The sequence below is a fragment of the Marmota marmota genome, unplaced genomic scaffold, assembly GCF_001458135.2.
Source record: "Marmota marmota marmota unplaced genomic scaffold, marMar, whole genome shotgun sequence".
In the NCBI taxonomy this organism is placed as follows: Eukaryota; Metazoa; Chordata; class Mammalia; order Rodentia; family Sciuridae; genus Marmota; species Marmota marmota.
The window spans coordinates 13,718,226-13,742,872 of NW_026000168.1; the positions used below are offsets into that span (position 1 = coordinate 13,718,226).

Genomic DNA, 24,647 nt, shown 5'->3' on the forward strand with positions numbered 1-24,647 from the left:
CTCAGAGAAACACATTTACTAGTTTACTATGAAGGGTATTTTAAAGGATGCAAGTGAATATCCAAAATGAGACACACAGGAGGGGATATATAGTATCATAACCATTCTTTTATGGATGAGAAAACTGAGGTACATAGATAGCAAGTAATTTGCCCAGAGTCACCCAGCCACAGAGCTGAAGAACTGGGACAGTAGTCCAGTATCTCCAGATCCACTCTTCACCACCATGCTATCTGAAAAATGCCTAAGAACCTGGTAACAGTGCTGTCTCTGAGAATGGGGACTTGGGGATTAGGAGACAGGCTGAGAAAAAGGCTAGCTTATTGTAGTAATCTCTAGGTATCATTTGAAGGAATAAATTTGCATATCTTATCTATTACCAAAAATGTACTCACTAAAATTTTTTTCTTTATGGTTTTTAATATCTGAGCTACACAGAAGTGTTTTACCCAGATGATAAGCATAACTCATTATTTTACTACTTTACCTGATTTAGGATGCAAAGCATCACATTGGGCATTGTACATGTGTACAAATTCTTGATGCCTTTTAATAAGCTGCTGTTTATTTCCTTGAGTAGACAATCCATGCTGTTTTAGTTTTTTCTTTAAATCACGATCAGAGAGCAAGTTATACACCGTTTTGGGCAGTGGCTTCCTTTTGTTAACAAAACTGAAAAGGCAAAGGAAAAAAAAAAAGTTCCCTGAGGATTACTGTGAATATTATCAAATGCTTTCATGTAAAACAATAATTTATCTTCTGACTCAACACATGGGTGACTGGGAGAACAGTAGACACATTACAATAATGAGAGGAAAGAGAAGAATTTAGTTTGTGGAAAAGTTGACGGTGTTTGACAATGGTGCCCCTGAGGTGCCAGCAATGTTCAGATAGAGAAATCCAGGCAGCTCCTGAAGTAAGACTTAGGTCTCAGAAAGAGGTCAGGTCTAAAGATGAAGACTCAGAAAGCTTATATGGAAGGTTTATGGACTCAATGTTATGAGAATTTCACTTAGAATCACACTTATGTAGGCCTGATCAATTCTCTTTTTTTTTTTTTTTTAATATTTATTTTTTAGTTTTCGGCGGACACAACATCTTTGTATGTGGTGCTGAGGATCGAACCCGGGCCGCACGCATGCCAGGCGAGGGCGCTACCGCTTGAGCCACATCCCCAGCCCCTGATCAATTCTCTTTAAAGCATGCTTTTCCTAAAATTTACCCATGGTTTCCATGCAAAGTTCCTATAAAAACCAATTATGTCAAATGATTATAATATAAACACTATTGAGAGTTAGGCTGTGGGTATAAGGATTTATTATTACAAATAGCTTCTCTAGAAAACATTCTGATAAACAGACAAACGTGCCCCTCAGACATTAAACAATTGTTTTGAAAAGGACTAGATAAATAAAAGGGGAACTGTCACCTTTACTCAGCTCATTACTGCCACTGAAAAACAAATTCAGAAAGTTGGACAGTGAGCAATAATCTTCAAAGAACACAAAGGAAAACAATGATTAAAAAAAAAAAGCTTCTGTCCTCTTCAAGTATTTATGTTAATAAACACATAAGGCCTTATAAAAAAATGCATTAGGAAAATTACCATCTGGCTTCTCATTTTTCAATCTATTTATATAATAAATACACTGATAATAATTTTAAGTATAACAAAGCCATGTTATATTACCTTCTCTACTCTTTGCCCCAAAAGAAAACATTATTTCTTAAAACAGACTACAATTCAAGCTTGCCTACAAACATCAATCTTGACTTGAGACAATCTTCATAAACAGGAACTCCTTAGTGAGTTTTAATCCATTTTATCTGATTATAGCATGACTCCCTGAGTACAGCCCCTCATTCAGCTTGATGGTAATTAGGTGCTTAGTATGTTTTTGAAGTGGTTATTATAACCGCAGTCATTTCAAAATGAGAACAGAAAAGGTTCAGGTAAAAATTAATAGGAACTGGAGAGTAACAGGTTTATCCAAAAAGCAAGAGTTTACAAAGGATCTGCATAGAACTAGTTCACAAAAGTTGTGCCTCCCTCAGATTCCCCTGGAAGGAGGGCTTGGTTAAAATGCAGATTCTCAATCCCCTTCGCAACAACTACTCATGTGGTTCAGGTCTGAAGTGGAAGTTTAAAGTCTATACTTTCAGCAAGGTTCCCCCAGATCCACCTGGTACACATGGTGCAAAGGTCACACTTAGAGAAATATTACAGTCAAAAATACAAAAATAACCACAGATGTCTTTATGAACCAATAGTGCCATTTCCTGACTAAACCATTTCTTTTAGGCTCTATTAATAAAATCTAAAAGCCAGAGATAACTACTTAACTATATCACAGTAGGTAGCAACAGATGAATCATTTTACAGGCATTTATAACAAGCATCAGGAAGGAATAATTCACATTGATTCCTATCTAAAACACTCATTTTATCAAAGATAAATGTCTAATTTATAACATAAAAAATTATAATAATAAATCGTACTATTCACTGGAATTTACAATGAAAAGCACCACCAGAGATCAACTATTTCTGTCTAGAATTTTAAAATATAAAACATGATAAATGTTTCCTCAAACATGAAAATGACATTAATCCTTCTTCTATGACTTGATAAAACTGAGTAATGCACTTAAAGGGCTCAGAATCTGAGGATATGAAAAGGTATAGTCTTTGAATCAACTAGGAGATGATTTTATATAGAATGAGTTAAGGGTTGTCATTCATATCTGGGAGATGATCTGGGTGCAGAGGATGAAACTGAAAAATAAGCAGAGACTCCTCTATGTGACAAAACCCCAGGACAGGAAGTAAAGACAGATTCAGCTAAATGCTCCCATAAATGTGTCTGACCAATTCTGTAAAATGTGAGTTATGAGGATAAAACCCAGAAGTTATCTATAAGGTAGGACTTTCAGCAGCCTCAGTACACTAAGAGGGTAATGCAATACACAGTGCTTCTAAGTTGTACTATGGACCAACTGGCAGGACTCCAGGATTCTGTGGAGCAGGATCTGGAACCACTAATTACACATGGATAAGCCCATCTTTCCATAAATTGACAGAGGCAGACATAAATGAATATGATAAATGCATCTAGAAAAAGAGGAATTCAAACAGAATTATCAATGTTGATTCCTCACTCTTTAAGGAGAAAATCCTCAGCTTCTATAATCATTCTTAAGGAAGAAACACTTCTAAAAAAGGTCATTAGACTCTCATGGCTTATAGGAAACAATCCATGGGACTGTCCAGTCTCATAAATCCTCACTAACTAAGCAACCTCACTAACAATCTGTGCACACAGATTGTCTTATATTTGCCCCCCCACTGTAAATTAACAAAACACCACTGAACTTTATGATACCCAGTGTTAAGTTATAACACTTTGTGTTATAACTTACAGAAATATAACTTTATATTTATAATATAAAGTTATAATATATAACTTTCCCCCAGAACCTGCATTCACTCCAAATGTGAAAATTAAGTGACACATTTTTTACTTTTAATTATAAAAAGCAGTAAGATGGCCCTGCCTTATTAATGTGGTATTTGGAAAATACTCTTCCAAGTCCTTCAAAACAGATCAAACTTAAGGGCCCATCATTCTATTCATCCCTACTTCTTACCAATCATTGTATCCTTCTCCATCTTTCCAAAGCTCACAAAATTACACCTATTTTCTCTGCCTTTCTTCCTAAAAGTTTCCAAAGAGACGTTTCACAAGGCCCAGGATAACTTCATTACTAGACTCTTGATCTTTAGTACTCACCACTTTGTTCCATTTATCATCTGTTCTCTCCCTGGAGACAGTGGAAGCAAAGAGACTAAAGATTTAAATAACCTCTATTTTTAAAAGAATCATTCCTTGATCTTGCTGTTCATTCTTTCTCTCAACTACCATCTCATTGCTCTTGTTCCCTTCATCATCAGACTCATCTAATTTGCAGCTTCTGCTTCCTCATTATCTTCATCAGCCACTGGTTTCTTAATATCCTGCAATTTAATTTCAATTAAAATTTCATTCCTAAATAACTTATATGTGTGAAAGTAGTGGACGAGTTTAAGAAATTACTATTACTTTGATGTATAAAGGAGGCAGAATAACATAGTAGTTGGGGACAAATACTGAGCTGACAACTTACTAGTTTGTCAACTGGGCAGATTGGAGGGGAGGACATCATGTTTCACACATATTCTTTTTCACCATTTTTACATGTGTACATAAATGCCTGGTCCAAAAATAAATTTTTAAAAAGGCTTGATGTAAATTTCTACAACTTTTGAGCATCCTAAGGACAAAAAAAAAAAAAAGAAAGACTTCATGTGGTCAATGTTCAAAGTTTAGCCTTACTTGTTTAAATCATAGGATTTTATGGAGTTCTAAAAGTCTAAGAAGAAAAGAGATTAAAAAGAAATGAATTTTAAGTTACTAATTTCTCAAGTAAAAAATTCAGTAGCTACATATTCAAAATAACTATATTTGGCAAAGTAGGAACTCAGGGAGGAACAAAAGGAGAAGGATGGAGATTCTGATCAACAGAATTAAAGAATAATGGGAGGGAGAATACAACTGGTCACTGGGATGAAATGAATATGAACCGTTTCTTCAGGTTTATGAACCACAAAAAGCACATAACTAAAGTAGCTTGGGTTATGCTCAACTTTCTTACCTTCTGAGGCTTTCCTTCTTCTCTTCACGTGATAAACAGCTGTCTAAGTGTTTATTGATGTGGTTTTCCAGAATGCTAACCCCGCAAACAGGACAATCCACTGTATTTTTAAAAAGAGAAACACAGAATTTACTATCTGTAGAAGGGGTAAAAATATATATGTGCTGGTTCTTTCAGCAATTAAGATTTAAAAAAAAAACAAAAAAACAAAACATAATCCCAATTTAACATGAACTTACAAAAGCAAAAGAGAAAAGGAATGACCCAAGAGGGCAACATCAGCAGGACAGACTGGTTAATGGGTAAGAACTACATTGTGGGAAGTCACAAATCAGAATCCCAGGCTTAAAGACTGAACATAGGCTGGAAATTGGTTTATTAGAAAATGCTCTGGTTGTTAGGCGCAGTTGCATACACCTATCATACAAGCAACTGGGGAGGTTGAGGCAGAAGGATCACAAGTTCAGGCCAGTCTTAGCAACTTCACAAGATCCTCTCTCAAAATAAGAAATAAAAAGGAAAAAAAACTGGGGATATAGTTTAGTGGTAAGGTACTCCAGTTTCAATACCCAGTACCAAAAAAGGAAAAGCTTTCATTAAATCTTTTCTACCAAAGTATGACCAAACTATAAAACAAATCTTCTGTTTTTCCCAATCCTTAGGAGCATCCCTGGTTAGCACAGAAGCAATCAACATCAACTACAGGGAGACATAACTGGCCTGGGGCAAGTGAGCAGGTAAGTACAGTTGGATTAATGCATTTACTGGATAAGATCAAATACTATACAATTTTGACAGTGCTTACAAATTTGCTAATTTACTTCTCATTTATAATTCCGTATGTAATGTTAAAATTATTAAATACAATCATTCTCAAGTTTCTTCATGGAGTTGAAAGGATCTGTGGAGGAATCTCAAGACTTAGAAGCCATTATGGATACAGTGGACTAAAGCAGGGAAGGTAATGTTGTGACAGAGCATCACAATTTCTAGGTCCTCTGTCCTTACTTTTAATAGATCATGGCCAATTTTATGTTATGGTTCATTATAAGATTTCATTTGGAAAAAAGGTTCTGTGAAGCAAAAACTAAATTAGCAATCAAGCTTAAAAAAAATACAGTAAAAACAACTGGTAAAAAAGACTGAAGATAAAACATACTAGGAAATTTAAGTGAAAATTTATATTCCCTTAAGAAATAAATCAATTAACTAATAAATTAATTCTAATTTATCTAACTTTAAAAAACACTAACAGCCTTGCACTGTGGGTGGCATAGGTTTACTGAAGATGTCTAAGTCTATTTCTGCCTAAAAGGTGCTCCAAATTTCACTGGTAAGAAAAAACATAGAAAACAAAAGGTTAAACAAAGCAATATATTCATCAAACAGATAAGCAAACAGTAAACAAAATGGCTGGAAAACAAGTGTTTTCAGGGCTGTGAGATATGGATGTTGTCTAACCCTAATCAATGAGTAGTTTAGAATCTGGACAGTTTAAAAATGTGTAGAACAGGGGTCTCCAAACATTCTTAGCAAAGGCTAGGTAGTAAAGAATTAAGGCTTTCCAAGTCAGTATGGCCTTTGTCACCAGTATGCAACTCCTTCACTGCAGCATGAAAGCAGTCAATCTGTAAACAAATGGACATGGCTGTGTTCCGGTAAACCTTTATTTACAGAAATAGGTGACAAGGTAGATTTGGTCTTGGAAATGCAGTTTGCCAATCCCTGGCTATATTGGAGGAAGAATGAGGAGATCAGCTTGGCTTGAAATGGGTTTCTACGAGAGAGAGAAAGATAAAAAATAAGGTGGAATGGCTACAGTAGAAACCAAATCATCAAAGGCTTTAAATGACAGGCAAAACATCATGGAGGCAGGTATTCAAACAATGGTATAAGAAGACAAAAACAGCTCTTAGAGATTAAATTGAAACTTGTATGTTAAATGGGGGTGGGGGATTTAAAAATGAGAAACAAAGTTACTGTGAGGCTGAAGTAGGAACTAATTAAATTGTTTCTTTCTTTTTTGTAATTGTTAGTTGTTATTGTTGTTTTTAAGAAATCAGGCTGAATTTCTACTCCATGAGAAAGAAAAAACAAATATACATAAAAGTACCCACTACATCAATCTCTGAGATTATAAAGTAAAATCTGGTTTATATCTTCCCAATCCTTCCCCCTAAAAACTGCTGTCTATTTATTCTTCTGTCATATGAATGAGAATATTTCCACTAAATAAGAAAATACACATAAAAATAATTTCCCACCTTTAGAAACTTGCTTCAAAGTGGACGTAGAGGGTATCTCATGACCATTAGTATCTGAGAAGCCAAGGGCTGTCTTTCCCATAAAACATGCTGCTTTAGTCTCCAGAGAAGTGCTTGCCTCTTTCTGAGGGCTGAATTTAATGTCATTTTCTTTCATTGACAACTCTGATGTAGAACCATTAGTTTCTCTAACCAAGAAATTGTCCATTAATCTGCTCCCCTGCTTTAAAGAATGTCGGTAACCTCCAGGAGTATGTACTTTGACAGCAAGTTTCTTAGAAGAGGAAGAAGCAGGAGATATGGGTGGTGATTCTAAAGCAAACTGCAACAAATGATTCCTGGAAACATAAAAAACACAACAGATAATTAAGATATCAATTTATGTATAATAAATGGACTGACATGCGCTGTTTTCCCAATTAACACTTATTTTTCTGAAATATGAAGCTTACACCATAACCATAATCAAACCAAAATGTTTCTTCTAGAATAAAACTTGAAGTAAAAAAAATCTAACTTAAAAGGGCAGGAGTTGTGGTTCGGTAGTAGACTGCTTGCCTGGAACGTGTTAGGCACTGGGGTTGATCCTCAGCATCACATAAATTAAATAAAATAAGGTAATGTGTACATCTACAACTAAAAATTTTTTTTTTAAATGTAGTTGATATGTCTACAAAAGGAAATGGCAAGATTTCGTCGGGTTCTGGTCATGGAGAAAAGCTTATGCAAGTTTTATTCTCCAATGGTAAATAACTTTAAAATCTGGACAAATTTGTTATAGGCACTGGAGTGTAATCAATATAAAACTGAGATCTCTGAGAGAGAAGAGACACATGAAGTGATCCAGTCAGTGTTCCCCCAAGATTGTACCTTGGAAGCATTTTCTGGGAATAGGGTACTAAATTCAAATCCAAACAGGGTAGGTAGGACAGAGGCTAGGGTGCTTGGCATGTTTAAGTCATGAGAAGGAAACCCAGAAATTTGCTCAGAAATTCTCATCCAGTTGTGACCATCTCTAGGTTGAAAAATCAAACAAAACCACAGACTACCTGGTAGGAAACAGACACTAGTAAATTGAGATTTCAAAGGTCAAGGCTACAATGTCATCAGTGTTTGTGCCCAATCAAAGCAGAGAGGCGTTCATGAAGACCATTCCAGTGAAATTCCACAAAGATCACACATTAGGAAAATGGACCACACTGGATACATGTAAACAAAATTAAACAGAACAATCTAAGAGAACACTACCAGATCTTGATAGAACAAAGGTGAAGAGCTGGCAATTTAACTGTCCTAACAAAATTCAATATATTTCAAAGGAAGATAATTTGCAACTTCTATATTTTGTCAACAATGTTCGACACACATTTAAAAATTACTAGACATGCAAAGAAGCAAGAAAAAATAGCCATTAGCAAAGAGATAAAATATTCAATAGCAGTAGATCAGAAGTGATCCAAAAAGCAGCATTCCAAAGAACTATGATAAATATGTTACAGAGGAAACACAGATAAATGGATGAAAAACTACATTATGAAAGAAAACTTTATATCAATTTAAAAAAAATGAACACTCTATCATTACAAAATAGTTTATCTAAGTTGGATGGATATAATAAGAGATAGCAAAAGATGGTAGTAGTAAATTTGAAAGCAGGTCAACAGAAAATATCTAAACTGAAACACAAAGAGTGGAAAAGACAGAAAAACAAATAGTATTTACCCAACTGATCAAATCATAGTGGAAACTAGAAAATAGTGAGTTGAATGATTTCATGGGAGTTTGCCAAAACAGTCTCTAGAAGGAAATTTTTAATAGATTAAAATCAATATTATGAGCTTCTAATTTAAAAGCTTAGGAAATGAACAGCAATTAAATGCTAACAAGGAAGGATTTAATAACAGAGACAAGTAAAATAGAAAAGAGACATTCAAGAGAAAATGAGCAAGGCCAAAAGTTGATTTTTTTAAAAAAAAAATTAACAAAATCATTAAATCTCTACCAAAATTAAATACCAAAAAAAGAATGAAAATACAAATTACCAAAACAAAGAATTAAAAGGACACATCATTACAAATACTACAGAAATTAAGATCACTAGGTAAGATCATAAATATTTTATAATATAAATTAGAAATTTTATATAAAATGGATAAATTCCTTGAAAAACATTATTCATTAAAAGTGACAAAGGAAGCCAGGTGTGGTGGTGCACACCTGTAACCCCAGCAATTTGCCTATAATCCTAGCAACTTGAAAGACTGAGGCAATAGATCTAAGGTTAAGGGTAGCCTCAGCAACTTAGTGAGGCCCTAAGCAATTTAGCAAGACTGTCTCAAAATGAAAAATAAAAAGGGCTGGGGATATGGCTTAGTGGTTAAGCACACCTGGGTTTAATCCCCAATACCAAAAAAACAAAAAAGAAGAAGAAAACCCCACTTGACAATGGAAGAAAAAGAAAAAGAAGAGTCCTTCTTAGCAATTACAGAAAGTAAAGCTATAATTAAAAACCTTCCTATGAAGAAAACTCTAGGCCCACATATTTTCACTGGTGAATTTTACCAAATATTTAAGGAAAAAATAATATCAACATTGCACAAAATCATTCAGAAAATAGAAATGGGGAAATATTTCCCAACTCAAATTGATAAAATCAGATATGCACATTTTAGGAAGAAAAAATTATAGTTCAAGAATCTTTCATTGAGCACAGATACAATAGTTTAAATGAAATATTCACAAATAAAATCTACTGATAAATTTTCAAAATATGTATATAATGTATCATAACCAAGTGGGATTTATTCCAAGAATACAAAAAAAAATCAATAAATGAAATTTACATGAGCAAAATAAAGTATAAAGCTATATAATCATCTCTATAAATATAGAAAAAGCATTTGATAAAATTTAATGCCCAGAATTTAAAAAAAAAAATTTTTTTAAATGTAATGCCCAGGGCTGAGGGTGTAGCTCAATGGTAGACTGTGTATGAGGCCCTGGTTTGATCCCCAGAATTTAAAAATAAATAAATAACATCAATTTATAATAAACACATTCGAGAAAACCAGAAACAGAAGTAAATATTTTTATCTGATAAAAGACTACTGTCAAAAAAACTTAAAGCTAATACCAATCATAAGTTAAATACTGAACGTCTCCTCCTCTAACTCTAAAAATAAGACAACCACCAGCTTCTTAAATTGTATTAGAGGACCTAGCTTAATGACAAGACAAAAAGAAACGGGTGGGGGCAAGAAGGGGAATATGAAGGGCACACAGATTGGAAAAAGAGAAAAAAATTTTCATTTGCAGATGAAATGATTATGTACATAGAAAATTTAAAAGAATCTATAAGAAGCTAGAACCAACAAGTACATTTTCACAATTACAACAAGTACATTCTAGTTATGATGTCAACAGACAAACACTAATATACCTATACATTAGCAAACAGAAAATAAAATCTTAAAATACCACTCCAAGTACCATCAAAAAGGGTTGCGGTTGTAGCTCAGTGGTAGAGTGCTAGCTTTGCACATGTGAAGCACTAGGCTCAATCCCCAGCACCACATAAAAACAAAATAAAGGTATTATGTACATCTACAACTAAAAAAATATATTTTTAAAAAAGTACCATCAAAAATATTAAACACCTGTGAATAAACTTAACAAAAATGCATAAAACCTGTATTCTGAAAACTACAAAATGCTACTTATAGAAATAATAAAGAAAAGCCTAAATAAATGAAGAGATATGTCCACAGTTGAGAGGACTCAACAATGTTAAAATATCCATTTTTCCCACTTTTATTTATAGATTCTGCAATACCATTTAAAATATAAGACATTTTGGAAGAATGGAAATGTTATGCTCATTCTAAAATTTATATGGAAATAAAAAGGCCCTAGAATGCCAGCAGTCTTGAAAAAGAATGAAGTTAGAGAACCCAAACTACCAGATTTTAAGAACTTACAGTATAACTACAGTATTAAAGACACTGCAAGTATTAGTTTACAGAGAGACAAAAAGAATACAGAACATAATATGTCAAGAAATATATCCATAAATATAATCACTTGGCAATCTAGTGGGCCTTTTAATAAGTGGTGCTGATACAACTGAATATTTGTTGAGGAAAAAATGAAACCTGACCCTTACTTCCATTAGATCCCCAAATTAACTTGAATAGGTTCACAGACCTACACATAAAAGTTAAACTACAATAATTCTATAAGAAAATGTATCAAAAGTTCTTGTAATAGGCAAAGATTCTTAGGCAGGATTTAAAAAGCACTAATTCATGAGAGAGAAAATTAACTTCATCAAAATGAAAACATTGACTCATCAAAAGAAACCCTTAAGAAAATTAAAAGGCAAGCCATAGATAAGGGAAGGAAAAATGTAACATATTTGGCAAAAACATGTGAAGAACTCATACAAGTCAATAATAAATTTTAAAACTAGACAAAAACCATGAAGACATGCAAAACACATAAAAGCTTATGAAAAGGTACATTAGTCATCAGGAAATACTAAGTAAAATCACAATGAGCTACTACACTTCATACTCTATAGAATGCTTAATAGACCTGATGACACCAAACATTAACCACGATGTAGAATGACTGAAACTCCCATACGCTACTGCTGGATGTAGTACAACCTCATTGGAAAATATGCAAAGAATACAAACAAATATTCATGCAGCTTTCTTCACAACAATCATAAGCTAGAAACAACTCAAAACCATGGATAGGTGGATGGGCAAAGAGTATACACAAAGGAACTATTCAGCAATAAACAGTGTGAACACCAACCCACACAACCTCAGGGATGAATAACATGAGCAGTGTATGAAGTGAAAGAAAAGAATACCATGATTTTAGTTACTGGAGTTTAAAAATAATCCGATGATAGAAAATTGCATGGTAAAAAAAAAATAAAAAATAAAATAAATAAATAAAAAAGAAAATTGCATGGTCATTGCCCACAGAGGTACGGATTAACTAACAACAGAATAACAGAATAAAGGAAATTTCTGAGGAAACATTTTAAAATGTTCTAAATCCTGACTGTGACTGATGTAAGATAGATGAGGCTGGACGCCCAAGGAATTTTCAGGAAGCAGGTTTATTTAAGCGACAGCAGTCCAAAGGGGCTAATACCTAAAAATCTCGGAACCCTGAGTCTAGAAATTCTTTGAAATTTATACGCATTGGGAAGGGTTACATAACAGTGGGTGGTTACATGGCAGGTACTCTTTGTCCCATATTTTAGGTCAGACAGAGGTTTCACAAGTTTTTATCAAGAAAATAGAAACAATAATTTTTATACACCAAGCTCTCAAGACAGAGTCTATCATACCTTTGGTCTCAAACTTGGCATTGACAAGAAAGAGGAAGCTTCAAACCACATTGAGCTCTCTGCAGAAATATTGTTGTCACTCTTTGTAAAATCTTGCTGACAAGAAGTTTAATTATGGTGGGGAGGTGTCCCTCAAGAAGCTTATTATGATAAGGGTCTTTTGGGTAGGGGTATACCTGTGGCTGCATGATGACTACATAAGTGTATGCAGTTATCAAAATTTAATGATTGGGCTGGCAAAACAAAACCTGAGATGTGTGTGTGTGTGTGTGTGTGTGTGTGTGTGTGCGCGCGCATGCATTCTTGTATACTTTTTTTTAAATGAAGTGTAGTATGAGAAAAACAGCTTGATTTTTTTTTTCCCTTTTTTTGTGGTGTTAGGAATTGAACCTAAGGGCCTTGCACATGCTAGGAAAGTGCTCTACCACTAAGCCACAGAATATCCCATTGAGATGACCCTGAAGAAACAAAAAAGAAAGTGGGAGATTTAAACCACTTGGCCCTCTGGGGAAACATCGGTTCATCTAGGAGCAACAGAAAGCACAAGGCTTAGGGTCAGAGTATAATTAAAATGTTTGAGAAAACGCAAGAAAGCCTGGAAGCAAATAAACAAGGGCAAAAGAGAAAGCAAGACTACATAGGAACCAGAGGTCTTACTTAGGCTTTTGCTCCAAATGAGTTGGAAAATGCTAAGTTTGGATGTTAAATGTTCCCCTAAGATCCATTTATTCAAAGCTTGGTTCTCAAGGTGCTGTGAAAATTTAAGAGGTTGAGCCTAATCAGAGGTCATTAAAGATATACCCTCAAAGGGATTTTAATATTTTCACCCAGCTCATCTTATAGTATATGAATTACAAAATGTCTCCTGGTTTTAAATGCCATTTGTATATTCATGGCTTCCAGATTTATATCTTTAACTAGATTTATCCCCATAAGTCTCCTGTCCTCTGTTTCCTAGTTCAAGACATGAGCACTTGTTCCAACATGCGTTCTCCAATATGATATATTGCTCTCACTAGAGGCCTAAATCAATGGGGGCCTCCCAATCTTGGACTGGAACCTCCAAAACTGCAAACCAAAATAAATGTTTTCTCTTTATGGTATTTTGTTGTTATAATATAGCTGTCAAACACAGGGAGCCACCTCTGGATGATTTTAAGCATGATCTAACTTCTTGTTTTAAAGGGATAACTCGCTGTCTTCAGGAAGGACTTTATGAGGCCATTAAGAAGTTATCATAGTCATGTAGGCTGACACTGGCTTGGACCAGATTATGGATGATAATGGTAGGGAGCTGAAAAGCATTCAGATTTCAGAAATTTTGTGAGGATGAAGCCACCTGAATTTACTAACGAATCAATAGATTAAGTGGTACAAAAAAGCTCTTTCTCTGCTTCTGAATCCTGTCATGAGCTGAACAGCTTTCCTCCACCATGCCTTTCCTCCATGATGGACTCACCTTGGGCCCAAGGCAATGAAGTCAACCATCTATGGACTGAGATATCTGAAACCATGGTCACAATTTTAAAAAAGTGAAAATGTTCTATATTGTGGAAACACTTGTTTCATTAAAACCTAGGTAAAAAAAATTTTGGACTTTCAAGCTGGCATTAATCTGGAGATGACCCTGAGAACTTCCTGCCTGGAATGACAACTGGGATGTGGTATAAGGAACTATTTTTCCAGATAATCCTGATGTTTCAAGAAGGCTGTCCGTTCACATTGCTAAATCAATGTCCCAAATCATTGCATCCCAGAGAAGGGATGCAGTCCTAAGCAAGACAGCTGATGGTTGGGTCTAGAAGGCCTCATGGAGGACAACAAGGAGTATGAATGTGACCCTCCCACTGGCCAGGGAGGTTGTCCTCCACGGCTGTTTTGCCTGAATTTTATCTGAATCCCTGAGACGTTTATTAAGCAAAAATTATTTTAAAGTCCCTGCTATGCTTTGGAGTCATTTGGTTAAACAGGCAGTCATCCACCGAAGCACAAATTCTGATTAGCACCTTAGGGCATCAACATATACAAGGGCAACATCAATAGGGTTATTCCCATTTTACACATGAGGAAACAGGGGCCAAAAAGGTTAAATATCACCATCATATTAGAAAGAAAAAAGAATAAAGGCAAGACTGGAGCCCAATTCTGCCTAAATCCAAAGCCAGTATGCTTTAAACTACACCACAACCAAATATAAAGATGAAATTACATTCTACATCCTCTTTGTAGATGTGAAGGAAATTATCCACTATGATGGTTATCTTAAATGTTGAAATTCTTAAAACATGGAATACTTGGGAAAAACTCACTGGTGGATAAACCAAAGCAATTTATAAAAAATAATAATAGAATGATAGTCTACTATGCAAAAACAAAGAAACAATACTGTCCTACATAGGGCTAGAATGAAGTTCCACTTGCACAAAAATCAGTAAGCTCTTAAAAACTTTATTTTTTAAAAAAGTGAGTCGAGGTGGGGGAGGGGTGACACACATGTTCTTTGAAAATAAAGTGCCAAGGTTACAAGAAAATGTAGGAGCTGAATGTCAGCTTTGTATCTGAAAACCTCTGAATTATTTCCTTTATCTTCTTATTATTCAATTTAGAATATTAAATTTTAAAAAATCAGAATGGCAAATAAAATGGCAATGACAGATGGAGAAGAAATAAAATCAACGAACAATATAAATATCTTACATTTTAGTCTAAGATTAAACTTCTTCCTTCATCAATCTTAAACCAGAATTCAAACAAATAATGATATTGGTGAGCTTGAACTATTTTTGCAGAAGTCCCTCAGCACTCTGCACATGACAAGTGTCCCAAAACGCTCACTGCGAGGGTGATGCTAGTAAAAAATGGCAATTCCATGAGGGTAAACAAAGAGAAACAAATGATAAAAATACATCCCAAATCAAGAAAGAGTCCTCCCACCCCATCACATCTGCTTTAATGAATAATTAGCCTATTCCTTTGGAAGGAAGAGGGGAAGAGTAAAGCAAAACCATTTGAGACTTTCCTTCAAGTTACCAAAAGGTCTGTGAGCCTAAGTATTGAGTACTTCTCAACAAACAGGCTGTTGTTGGCAAGGCTTCCCCTTTTCCTAGCAGGCAGGTTGTTGTGCTTTCAGTACCAGCTGAGAAAAGAGAAGCACCTTTGACAATTTTATCACCTTGGAGAAACTCAAACAGCCCACAGATTCCTTTTTAGAGACCTGGCTCCATCCTCTTATAACTAACTGGTAAAGGACTTTGCAATTAGAAAAACAATAACTTCAATCATGAGAATCAGAGAATCTCAGTTCATCTAAAAACTAACTCGTGAAGAGCTTTACATTAAGAAAAACAATAACTTCAATTAGGAGAATCAGAGAATTGTAGAGCTTCTTAATCTAGGCAAATACATCATTCTCAATTTCTAGAATGTCATATTAGTTGAGTCAGAGTACTAAGCTTGATCATTTTGCGAGTGCAAACCTATTAACAAATGTGCAATTCCATTAGAAGAAATGTTTATGTTTTTGCAAGCAATGTAAGTTACCTCCAAGAATACCCCAACAAGCTAGGAAGTCATATACTTAAATACATGGGCACCTGACTGCTATCTAAATACAGTATGCTCTTAATAAAAATTACTGCTTGACTTACATGATTAAAACTGAATTCACAATATCATTTGGTAAAACATGTCTTTTTATATTCCTTTGAGCGACCAAACCTGCTTTTACACATTCATGCATTTGACAGGAAGTTAAGCTATGTTTCTGAGCTTTGTAAAATACAAGCAATTATGTACTTCACATGGCACAACATGTTACACATGCTGAGTAAATCAGATTAAGAATTAATGGATTAATACATAACAGCCAGGACCAACTACAGACATGTGTATGTACATGGGTTAGTACACTCATATGCATGTATACATATATTATCTAGGTCTATCACGGGCCTAAAAGCAGTAACAAGCACACCCAGTACCTGATCCTAGTTTCTAAATACCATTCTTCAATAAAGAGGAACCAGGGCTCCTTGGAGAAATGAACTGCTAATTCTAGGGTTGGCACAGGTAAATTGTAAGATGAACCAGGAGTATCTTTCTAGTGCCAAAAGTATGGAAGTCCTCAAATCCTCATTTCAACTCTTAATTGATCTTCATAAGGGAAATACTGCTATTAAGGGAGAACATCTTATTACTACATATTAGATGTGCCTTCTTTTACTTCTTCTACTCCAGAACATGCAACCCTGCATTCCCTAACTGAAGAGTGCCAGAGAAGGAACACATTAAAAGCAAAAGTGGTTAGAGATTAGTCACAAAATTAACTCATACCGTGCAAAATTCAAGCTTTTTACCAGTTCATCTAGTATGCGATTATTTTTCAGGTCTGGCTCTGTGACTGTCTAGAAAAGAAAAACAACAGATGGAAAAAGGTCAGAAACAATAATTAACTTGTTGTAATCTTGTTTTTGAAAATGTCTGACCCATCCTCCTGAGGCTCGCCATCCCACTAAGTCTTCCAGGAAAGACTCAAAATAAAGTTCATTTATCTCAGACTACATGGAATTTTACAAGAGTGAATCAGTACCTACTAACTGGAAGTCTGATAAAAGCTCTCAAAGCATCTATTTAAAATCATATATTATTTATTCTGTCCTAAGAAAAAGCCTAATATGAGCAAGAATCCTTCAAAATGCCAGCACTCAGCTTTCCCTAAGATTTCTCCTCATAAACAGAAAACTTCTAAGTAAAACACTGGGAGAGCCATTAAGTGTCCAAGAAAAGTTTAAAAATAAAATTGGTTTTCAGGAACACAAGAGAAAAATGAAAAATCCTGTCCTCCTTCAGTATGAACATTACATAGTTGATCCCTGAGATAAGGTTTCCTTTCTGTTAAACTTCACACTCTCTTCTTTCTTTATCCTAACTTATTTTCATTCTCCCTTTTAATCTACCTTTCCACCTGTCCCTACCACTTGAAAGGTTTTGCAAATTTTAACATCCAATTTTCTTAAGCCCACAGGCCATGAATCTTTGCCTTTTGCACAACTACTTTCACCAGTCCTTTGTAAATTCATAATCCCACTATCAGAGTCTCCACCAAAACTAAGAAACTATTCAAAAAAAAATAGGAACCATAAAAGCATAGATCATAAGAATTAAAGAGTGCTATATCCCAATTTTAAAATTAGCTTTTACTTCCGAAAATACATTTAGATTATCAGAAATCCTAATGAGAAATTGAACAAAATCCAGTTCTCCTTACATATACTTTAGAGGTTCTTTCTGAAAAGGGCTTTTATATTTTTTAATTCAATAATTACACATCTTCTCATGGGTTTTTGTACATACATAAAGATGAAATATTTTTACCAATCAGTAAGTTTTTAAAAAAGGATATAAAAACTCACCACACAACAAGTTGGACACTGAGTTTTATAAGATAGAAATTTTCTTATACAGAGAGAACAATCTGTAAAAACACAAAATGGAACATAAGTTAATCTCTATTAATAATAAGGGAATCTAACTTTTAACAAATCTGACTTAGGCCTTGGAATATTTCCACCATCTAAGGCATATCATTATAATCTTAAATTTTTAGTACCTGTGTTCTATGCACATTTTCACATGTAATTAAACAGTGTTATTAGTAAAGGGAAATATATCAAATATAATGACTCCCTAGGATACCACAATTCTGTAAGCAATATGCATCACTCTGTTTTCTCCATTTGTAAACTGTGGGAACATGCGTGCAAGACCTGGGCTGAGTATTACATAAACATGTCAGATATCTCTTATTGCCTATCTTTTGAAAAATAAATTTTGAAACAGGACATATACATATTTTAAGAAATAAATGTTACCTAAGTTAACAAATTAGCAATTTCTATATATTAAATCTGCAGGTGATGTCCATCATTGCACATTTAACAAGCACTTCTGTGGCAGGCACTAAGAAAAGAGCAGTGTAGAGGGGAACGTTCTTTACCTCAAGGAGATAAGAAAGTAGTGAGGCAATCATTCAGTTGAGTTAAGGAGCCTCCTCAAAAAGAGTTGAGTTTAGCCAAGAAGGAGGAGACGGTATGATTACAGTACAGGTGTTCAGAAATAAGGAAGTCTTGCCATCCTCAGTAGGAGTATCCCAGGAAGAAAAATAAAGGGACACATTATAAAAAGGCTAAAACCACCAAAGGGTTTGGAAAACAAAGATGAACAGAAGGGACCAACTCAGACACTGCCGTTCCATGCTAACGACAAGCAAAAAGCTAAACTGAAAAACTAACAATTCTGAGATCCATCCAGAAAAGCAAAGTCACAGGGCAAACTGCTTCCTCTAAAAATGGAGAAGCAGATACAGAGACTCACCACTTACTGGCGGAGAAACCCACAAGAGAAACATCCACAAGAACCAGAGAAGAATACTGTGCTGGAAACCAGGGCGAAGGAAGAAAAACCTCAGTGTTCATTGATGAACTGCAGTAGATTAGGAAGGACAAATCTGAGAGTTAAAAGCTTTAGAGGACCCTGTCCTTAGAGGTCCTCATGCTTTTGTGAGTTGTTGCTCCAGGAGTTCTACCAAGTTCTCACAGTGACTATCCAAAAATAAAATCCCTAGTCATGCAGGGAGATGGGAAAAGTAATCACTGAGACAAGCCCCAGCACTAAGTTCACAAGGTCTGCCCTCAGGAAAAACCATTTTACCAGAATAACCTATTGGGTTTTTATCAGAGCCCAAATGACCTGGGAGGAGAGAAATATACAACTACAACACTCTCTAGCCATCCTCTTCCAGTTCACGAGCAAGTAAGCAAAGCATTTGTGAATCTCAAGCTCCAGGGACAAGGCTCCCTAATAGACTGAGACCTGCTCACAGAACTAGAAAATGCTTCTCCTCCTTCCACATTTACAATAGCACTCAAGGCCTATTTACACTGCAGTTCCTTTTACCCAGTACATCATTCCTGGCTATTAAGAAAAACTTACAAGGCATACTAAAAGATAAAAAATAAAAGATCCAATCACCAGCACCAAAAAAAAAGAAAAAACACACACACACACACACACACAGTTTGAAGAAACTGAGCAAGCATCAGAAACAGGGTCAAATAGAAAAGGAATGTTCAATATATCAAATGAGGAACTTTTTAAACTATGATATCCTAAGAATTTTAATGGAAACAGACAACATGTAAGAACTGATGAGTAATGTAAACAGAGAGGTGGGATGCTAAAAAAGAAGCAAAAAGAAATGTTAGAGATAAAAACCACTGTAACAAATGAATACTTTGAGAAGATAATAAATATACTGGACACAAATGAGAAGAGAATCTCTGAGCTTGAATTTGTCAATAGAAACCTTAAAAATTGAAAAGTAAAGAGAAAAAAGACTAGAAAAAAAAATGGAACAGAATCTTCAAGAACTGTGGGACAGCTACAAAATTTAACATATCCATGATGGAAATGCCAGCAGAAGAGTGAAAGGAACACAAAAAATGTTTACTGCAATGACTGAGAACTTTCCCAAATTAATATTAAACACTGAACCACCTATCCACAAGAACCAAAGAACACCAAGAAGATAGATGCCAAAAGAAAAAAAAAAGAAAAGAAAAATACAACTATACCTCAGCAGATCACATTCATACTTCAGAAAATCAAAGATAAAGAAAATTTCTTAAAAGAAGCCAGAAGGGAGGGAAAAAAAAACTTACCTACAAAGAAGTGATGAACTACATATGACTTCTCCTCATAACATACAAACAAGGAGGGAGGGCCAACCTAGAACTCCATATCCTATGGAATTATTCTTTAAAAGTGAAAGCAAAATAAATATCTTCTCATCAAATAAAAATTGAGGGAGTCTTTTACCAGTAGATCTGTCTCTAAAATCTGCTCGAAGTTCTTCGGAGAGAAGAAAAATGATTTAGGCCAGAAACTCAGACTTACATAAATAAAGGAAGAACAGTGTAGACAGAATAAAATTAAAATAAACACTTTGATTTTTCTTATTATTCTAAAAGAGAACAGTTTGTATAAAATAATAGCAACAGAATATTGAATTACATATGGTTTTGTGTGTGTATGGGGTGGTCTGTGTATATATATGCATGCTTATGTAAGCTTATGAATAAATAAAATGAATGACAGCAATAACATAAAGGACAAGAGGAAGAAATCAGATATATTAGTCAGATTGGGCTGTGATAACAAAATACTACTGCCTGATAGCTTAAACAACAGAAATTTATTTTCTCCCAGTTGTGGAAGCTAGAAGTCCAAGATCAAGGTGCCAGTATCTGTTAAGTGCTCTCTTTTTGGCTTATAAACGGCCACCATCTCACTCTGTCCTCAGAGGGCAAGGCAGGGCAAGAACACAAGCTCTCTAGTATCTCTTCTTACAAGGGCACTAATCCCGATCATGAGGGTCCCACCCTCATAACCTCATCTAAACCAAGTGATCTCCTAAAGACCTCATGTTCCAATACCAACTCAGTGAGGGTTAGAGCTTCAACACATGAATAGGGAGAGGGCATAATTCTGTCCATAGCATTGCCTGGCCCCCAAAATTCATGTCCTCTCACATGCAGAATACATTCCCAACAATCCCAAAAGTCTTAACTCACTGCAGCCCCAAGTCTAAATTCCAAAATTTTACCTAACCACCACCCAAATCAGATTATGAATGGGACTATCATTCTGAAAGGATAAAAGAAATTGAAATTAAAATGTAAAGGACCAGGTTTTGTAAAGTTTCTAAGCTGCACTCAGAACCTGAAATTCCTGTGGCAGTTAAAACAATTCCCGGAACTGCCCATTAGATGTGTGTCGAAATCTCCCCTGACCACCTAGTTGCTTAACCACCCCCTCCCCGAGACCATGCAGTTCAGCATGTATACACCTTAGGGCTTAAACCGATCAGTTTGAATGTATACCCCTCCTTAGGACTGACCTATCACCCCCGCCAGACCTGTTCCCGCCAGTGAATGTACTAATCATGTTTAAGAGTTGTTATTTGATTTTTCCCGCGGTGTACAGTGATTTGCTAAGGGAGGCTATGATGTATGTAGAGTCCCTGCCCTCTCCAAAGAATGTACATAAACTCTGCTTAAGTTGTTCTCGGGGCTCTTTGTTCTCTGCTCTTCTGAAGTGAGCTCTGAGCCCCAGCATGCTGGACCCCCAATAAACCCTTTGCTGTTGCATGAGACAGTCTCTTGGTGGTATTTTCCTCCGACGTTCGCCTGACCTTTTCAATTCTGAGGGAAGATTCCTTTCCGGACTCATTATCTTAATTAACAATGTCACTCTCTGCATTACAAGAAGTCACCTGAGCAATACTGCAAGTCAAAAAGGCTAAGGCAGAAGGATCACATGTTCAAGACCAGTCTGGGCAACTTAGCAACACCCTATCTCAAAAAAATAAATAAATAAATAAAAAGAACTGGTGATGTATCTCACTGGTAGAGCCTAGGTTCAATCCCCAGTACTGGGGGGAAAATATCCTGCCAAGTGCAATAGCACATATCTGTAATCACAGCTACTCAGGAGGTAGAAGCAGGAGGATTATAAGTTGCTTAGTGAGATCCTATAATAAAATAAAAAGAGCTAGGGGTGCAGCTCAGTGGTAAAGCATTTGCCAGACATGCTCAAGGCCAGGAGTTCCACCCCCAGTACTATGAAAAAGAAAGAAAGGGAAAAAAAGAATTCCTAAACCACCTGCTCAGTTTAGTCACCTATGGATACTGTTGTTGGTTTTAATGTAGTTTCCCGACTCCATACCCAATCATATTGATTCAGTAGATTTGGGTCAGTAATAAATCTAGCTGGGAATATGCCTGCAATCCTAGAAACTCAAGGGGGCTGAGACAAGAGGATCATCAAGTTTGAGGCCAACTTGGGCAACTTAGCAAGACCCTGTTTCAAAATATAAAAATAAATAAGAAGAAAGGAAGGAAAGAAGGAAGGAAGGAAGGAAGGAGACAGACAGAGGGAAAGAGGGAGGGAAGAAAAGAAAAGAAAGGAAAGAAAGGCTGGGGGTGTAACTCAGCAATAGCGCAGTGTTGAGAGCCACAGCCGAAGGGGCCCCAGCAAACTTTCAGACTGCCAGCTGATGATTGGCTCACAACGGCCCCAGCAACATCTAGCTGATTGGCTCCTCTGCGGTGATGCTCATTGGGCTGTTTCCCTGCCCTTTCAGACCACGGAGCTGCTCATTGGGGGACTTTTTTGGCTCCCCCCATGTGACCCAGCCGATTGGCCTCAAGAGCAGGAGGATTGTGGGAGGTGGTGAGGCTTGTGGTTGAGGGAGAGGCTTGTGGGAAGCCGGTGGTGGCAGTTGGGGCTCTGAGGGTTTTTCCTGAGGAGCTGTTTTGTTTGGCGTGTGTGGTTCTAAAAATAAAGTTAGTTTCTTTTGACAAGTGGCTCCTGATTGTGCCCAGCCAGACTGCGGCAGCGCACCCCTGGGTTCAATCCCAGGTACTGCAAAAATAAATAATAAATACTGAAATGTTTAAGGAGTAGCAATAAATGACTAGTAGTTAGGATCACTAATTATAGTCAATCCAGGATAATACCAAATCAACAGATCTGGCTCCAACTACCAAAACTTTGAGGACTTTTGTATCATTAAAAAAAAAAAACTAAAGGAGGGAGGGTGTCTCTGTGGTAAGACACTTGCCTTGGATGTACATGCCCCTAGTTTCTATCCCCAGCACCCCCAAAAAATTATACATTCACAGGAATATATTGTATATGTATATATTGTTTTTAATTCTGGTATGGAATTTAAAAGACAAAAGCATTTTTAAAAGCTATAAAAATATAATAATGGATACACAAGAAGAAATACATAATTTGTAACATCATTAACAAAGTATGAGAGGAAGAAGTAAAAGAATAGAGGTTTCTTTTGTTTTGTTTTTGTGGTACTGGGGATTAAATCCAGGAGCACTTTACCACTGAGTCACATCCCCAACCCTTTTTACTTTTCATTTTGAAACGGTGTCTCACTAATTGCCTAGGCTGGACTCAAGCTTGCCTCAGTATCCTGAGTTGCTGAGATTATGGGTGTACCCTACCATACCTGGCCAAGAGTAGAGGTTTTAAAAAATAAAAATATAGAAGAAAACAGAATATAGATTTTGTTTGAGATATAAGTTAACTTGTTAACAGCTTTAAAAAGACTGTTTAAAATGTAAATCAGATATTTTACAAAGAAAATACCCACAGATTCACAAAAGAAAATAAGAAAGGAATCAAAGCACATCACTATTTAAAGAAAAAAATGATGAAATATAAAGATAGCAAGAGAGGAAAAGAGAGATAAAAAAATTACAAGACAGAAACAAAGAGCAAAACAGCAATAAGTCCATTACTAGCAGTAATTATATATTTATGGACTAAACTCTCCAATAAAAGACAGAGAACGATTAAATGTATTACAAAAAAAAAAACCAACTGTATGCTATCTGTAAGAGACATGCTTTAAAGACACACACAGACTGAAAGTGAAAGGATAGGCAAAGACATTTTATGCATATAGGAACCAAAAGAGAAGAAGGATAGCCAGACTATAAGTCAAAAACTATCAGAATTTAAAGATTTAAGAGTCAAATTCACCATGAAAATATGACCATTATAAACATACATGCACTCAACATGAAAGCAGCCACATAAAGCCAGGTACAGTGTGTACAGTCTCAAAAACTGAGGCAGAAGGATTGCTTGAACCCATTAATTCAGACAGACAGCTTGGAAAACAGAGCAAAAGACCTGGCAAAAAACAAACAATGTGAGGCTTGGTGGAATATGCCTATAATCCCAGGGCCCAGGAGCGTGAGGCAGAAGGATCTTAAACTCAAAGCCAGCTTCAGCAACTTGACAAGGCCCTAATCAAATTAGTGAATAAAAAATTATTCACTAATTTGTGAATGTGGCTCACTTAACCACTGAGCCACATCCCCTTCCATTTAAATTTAAAATTTAAAAAAATTTAAATGGCTGAGGATGTGGCTCAGTGGTTAAGTGCTCCTGGGATCAATCAACAGTACCAAAAAAAAAAAAAGACAACCCAATATATGAAGCAAACAATGACAGAACTAAAGGGAGAACTGGACAGCAGCATAATAATAGTAATATTTTGAACAGCATGATATACTAAGTGCATCTAACAGACAGGTACAGAACATTCCATCCAACAATTGCAGAACACAGAATCTTCTCAAGCACACTTGGAACACTCTCTAGGATAGATCATGTATTAGGTCAAAAACCAAGTCTTGGGCTGGGCTTCTGGCTTAGCAGTAGAGGGCTCACCTAGC

General features: G+C 35.7%; 1 protein-coding gene across 2 annotated transcripts in view; it reads right to left on the bottom strand.

The window, feature by feature from the left end:
- The window catches only part of Rad18 (RAD18 E3 ubiquitin protein ligase), a 96,366-nt gene that overhangs the window by 64,269 nt on the left and 7,450 nt on the right, over positions 1-24,647 (bottom strand). The window contains exons 3-7 of one of the 2 annotated variants that reach the window (XM_015494957.2): positions 17,736-17,797; positions 16,657-16,727; positions 6,957-7,294; positions 4,693-4,792; positions 488-672 (exon numbers count right to left, since the gene is read on the bottom strand). In XM_015494957.2, the coding sequence (XP_015350443.1) occupies positions 488-672; positions 4,693-4,792; positions 6,957-7,294; positions 16,657-16,727; positions 17,736-17,797 (756 nt within the window). Of the gene's footprint in view, positions 1-487; positions 673-4,692; positions 4,793-6,956; positions 7,295-16,656; positions 16,728-17,735; positions 17,798-24,647 lie in introns of those variants that run through there. The other variant, XM_048787055.1, reaches the window with a different exon arrangement.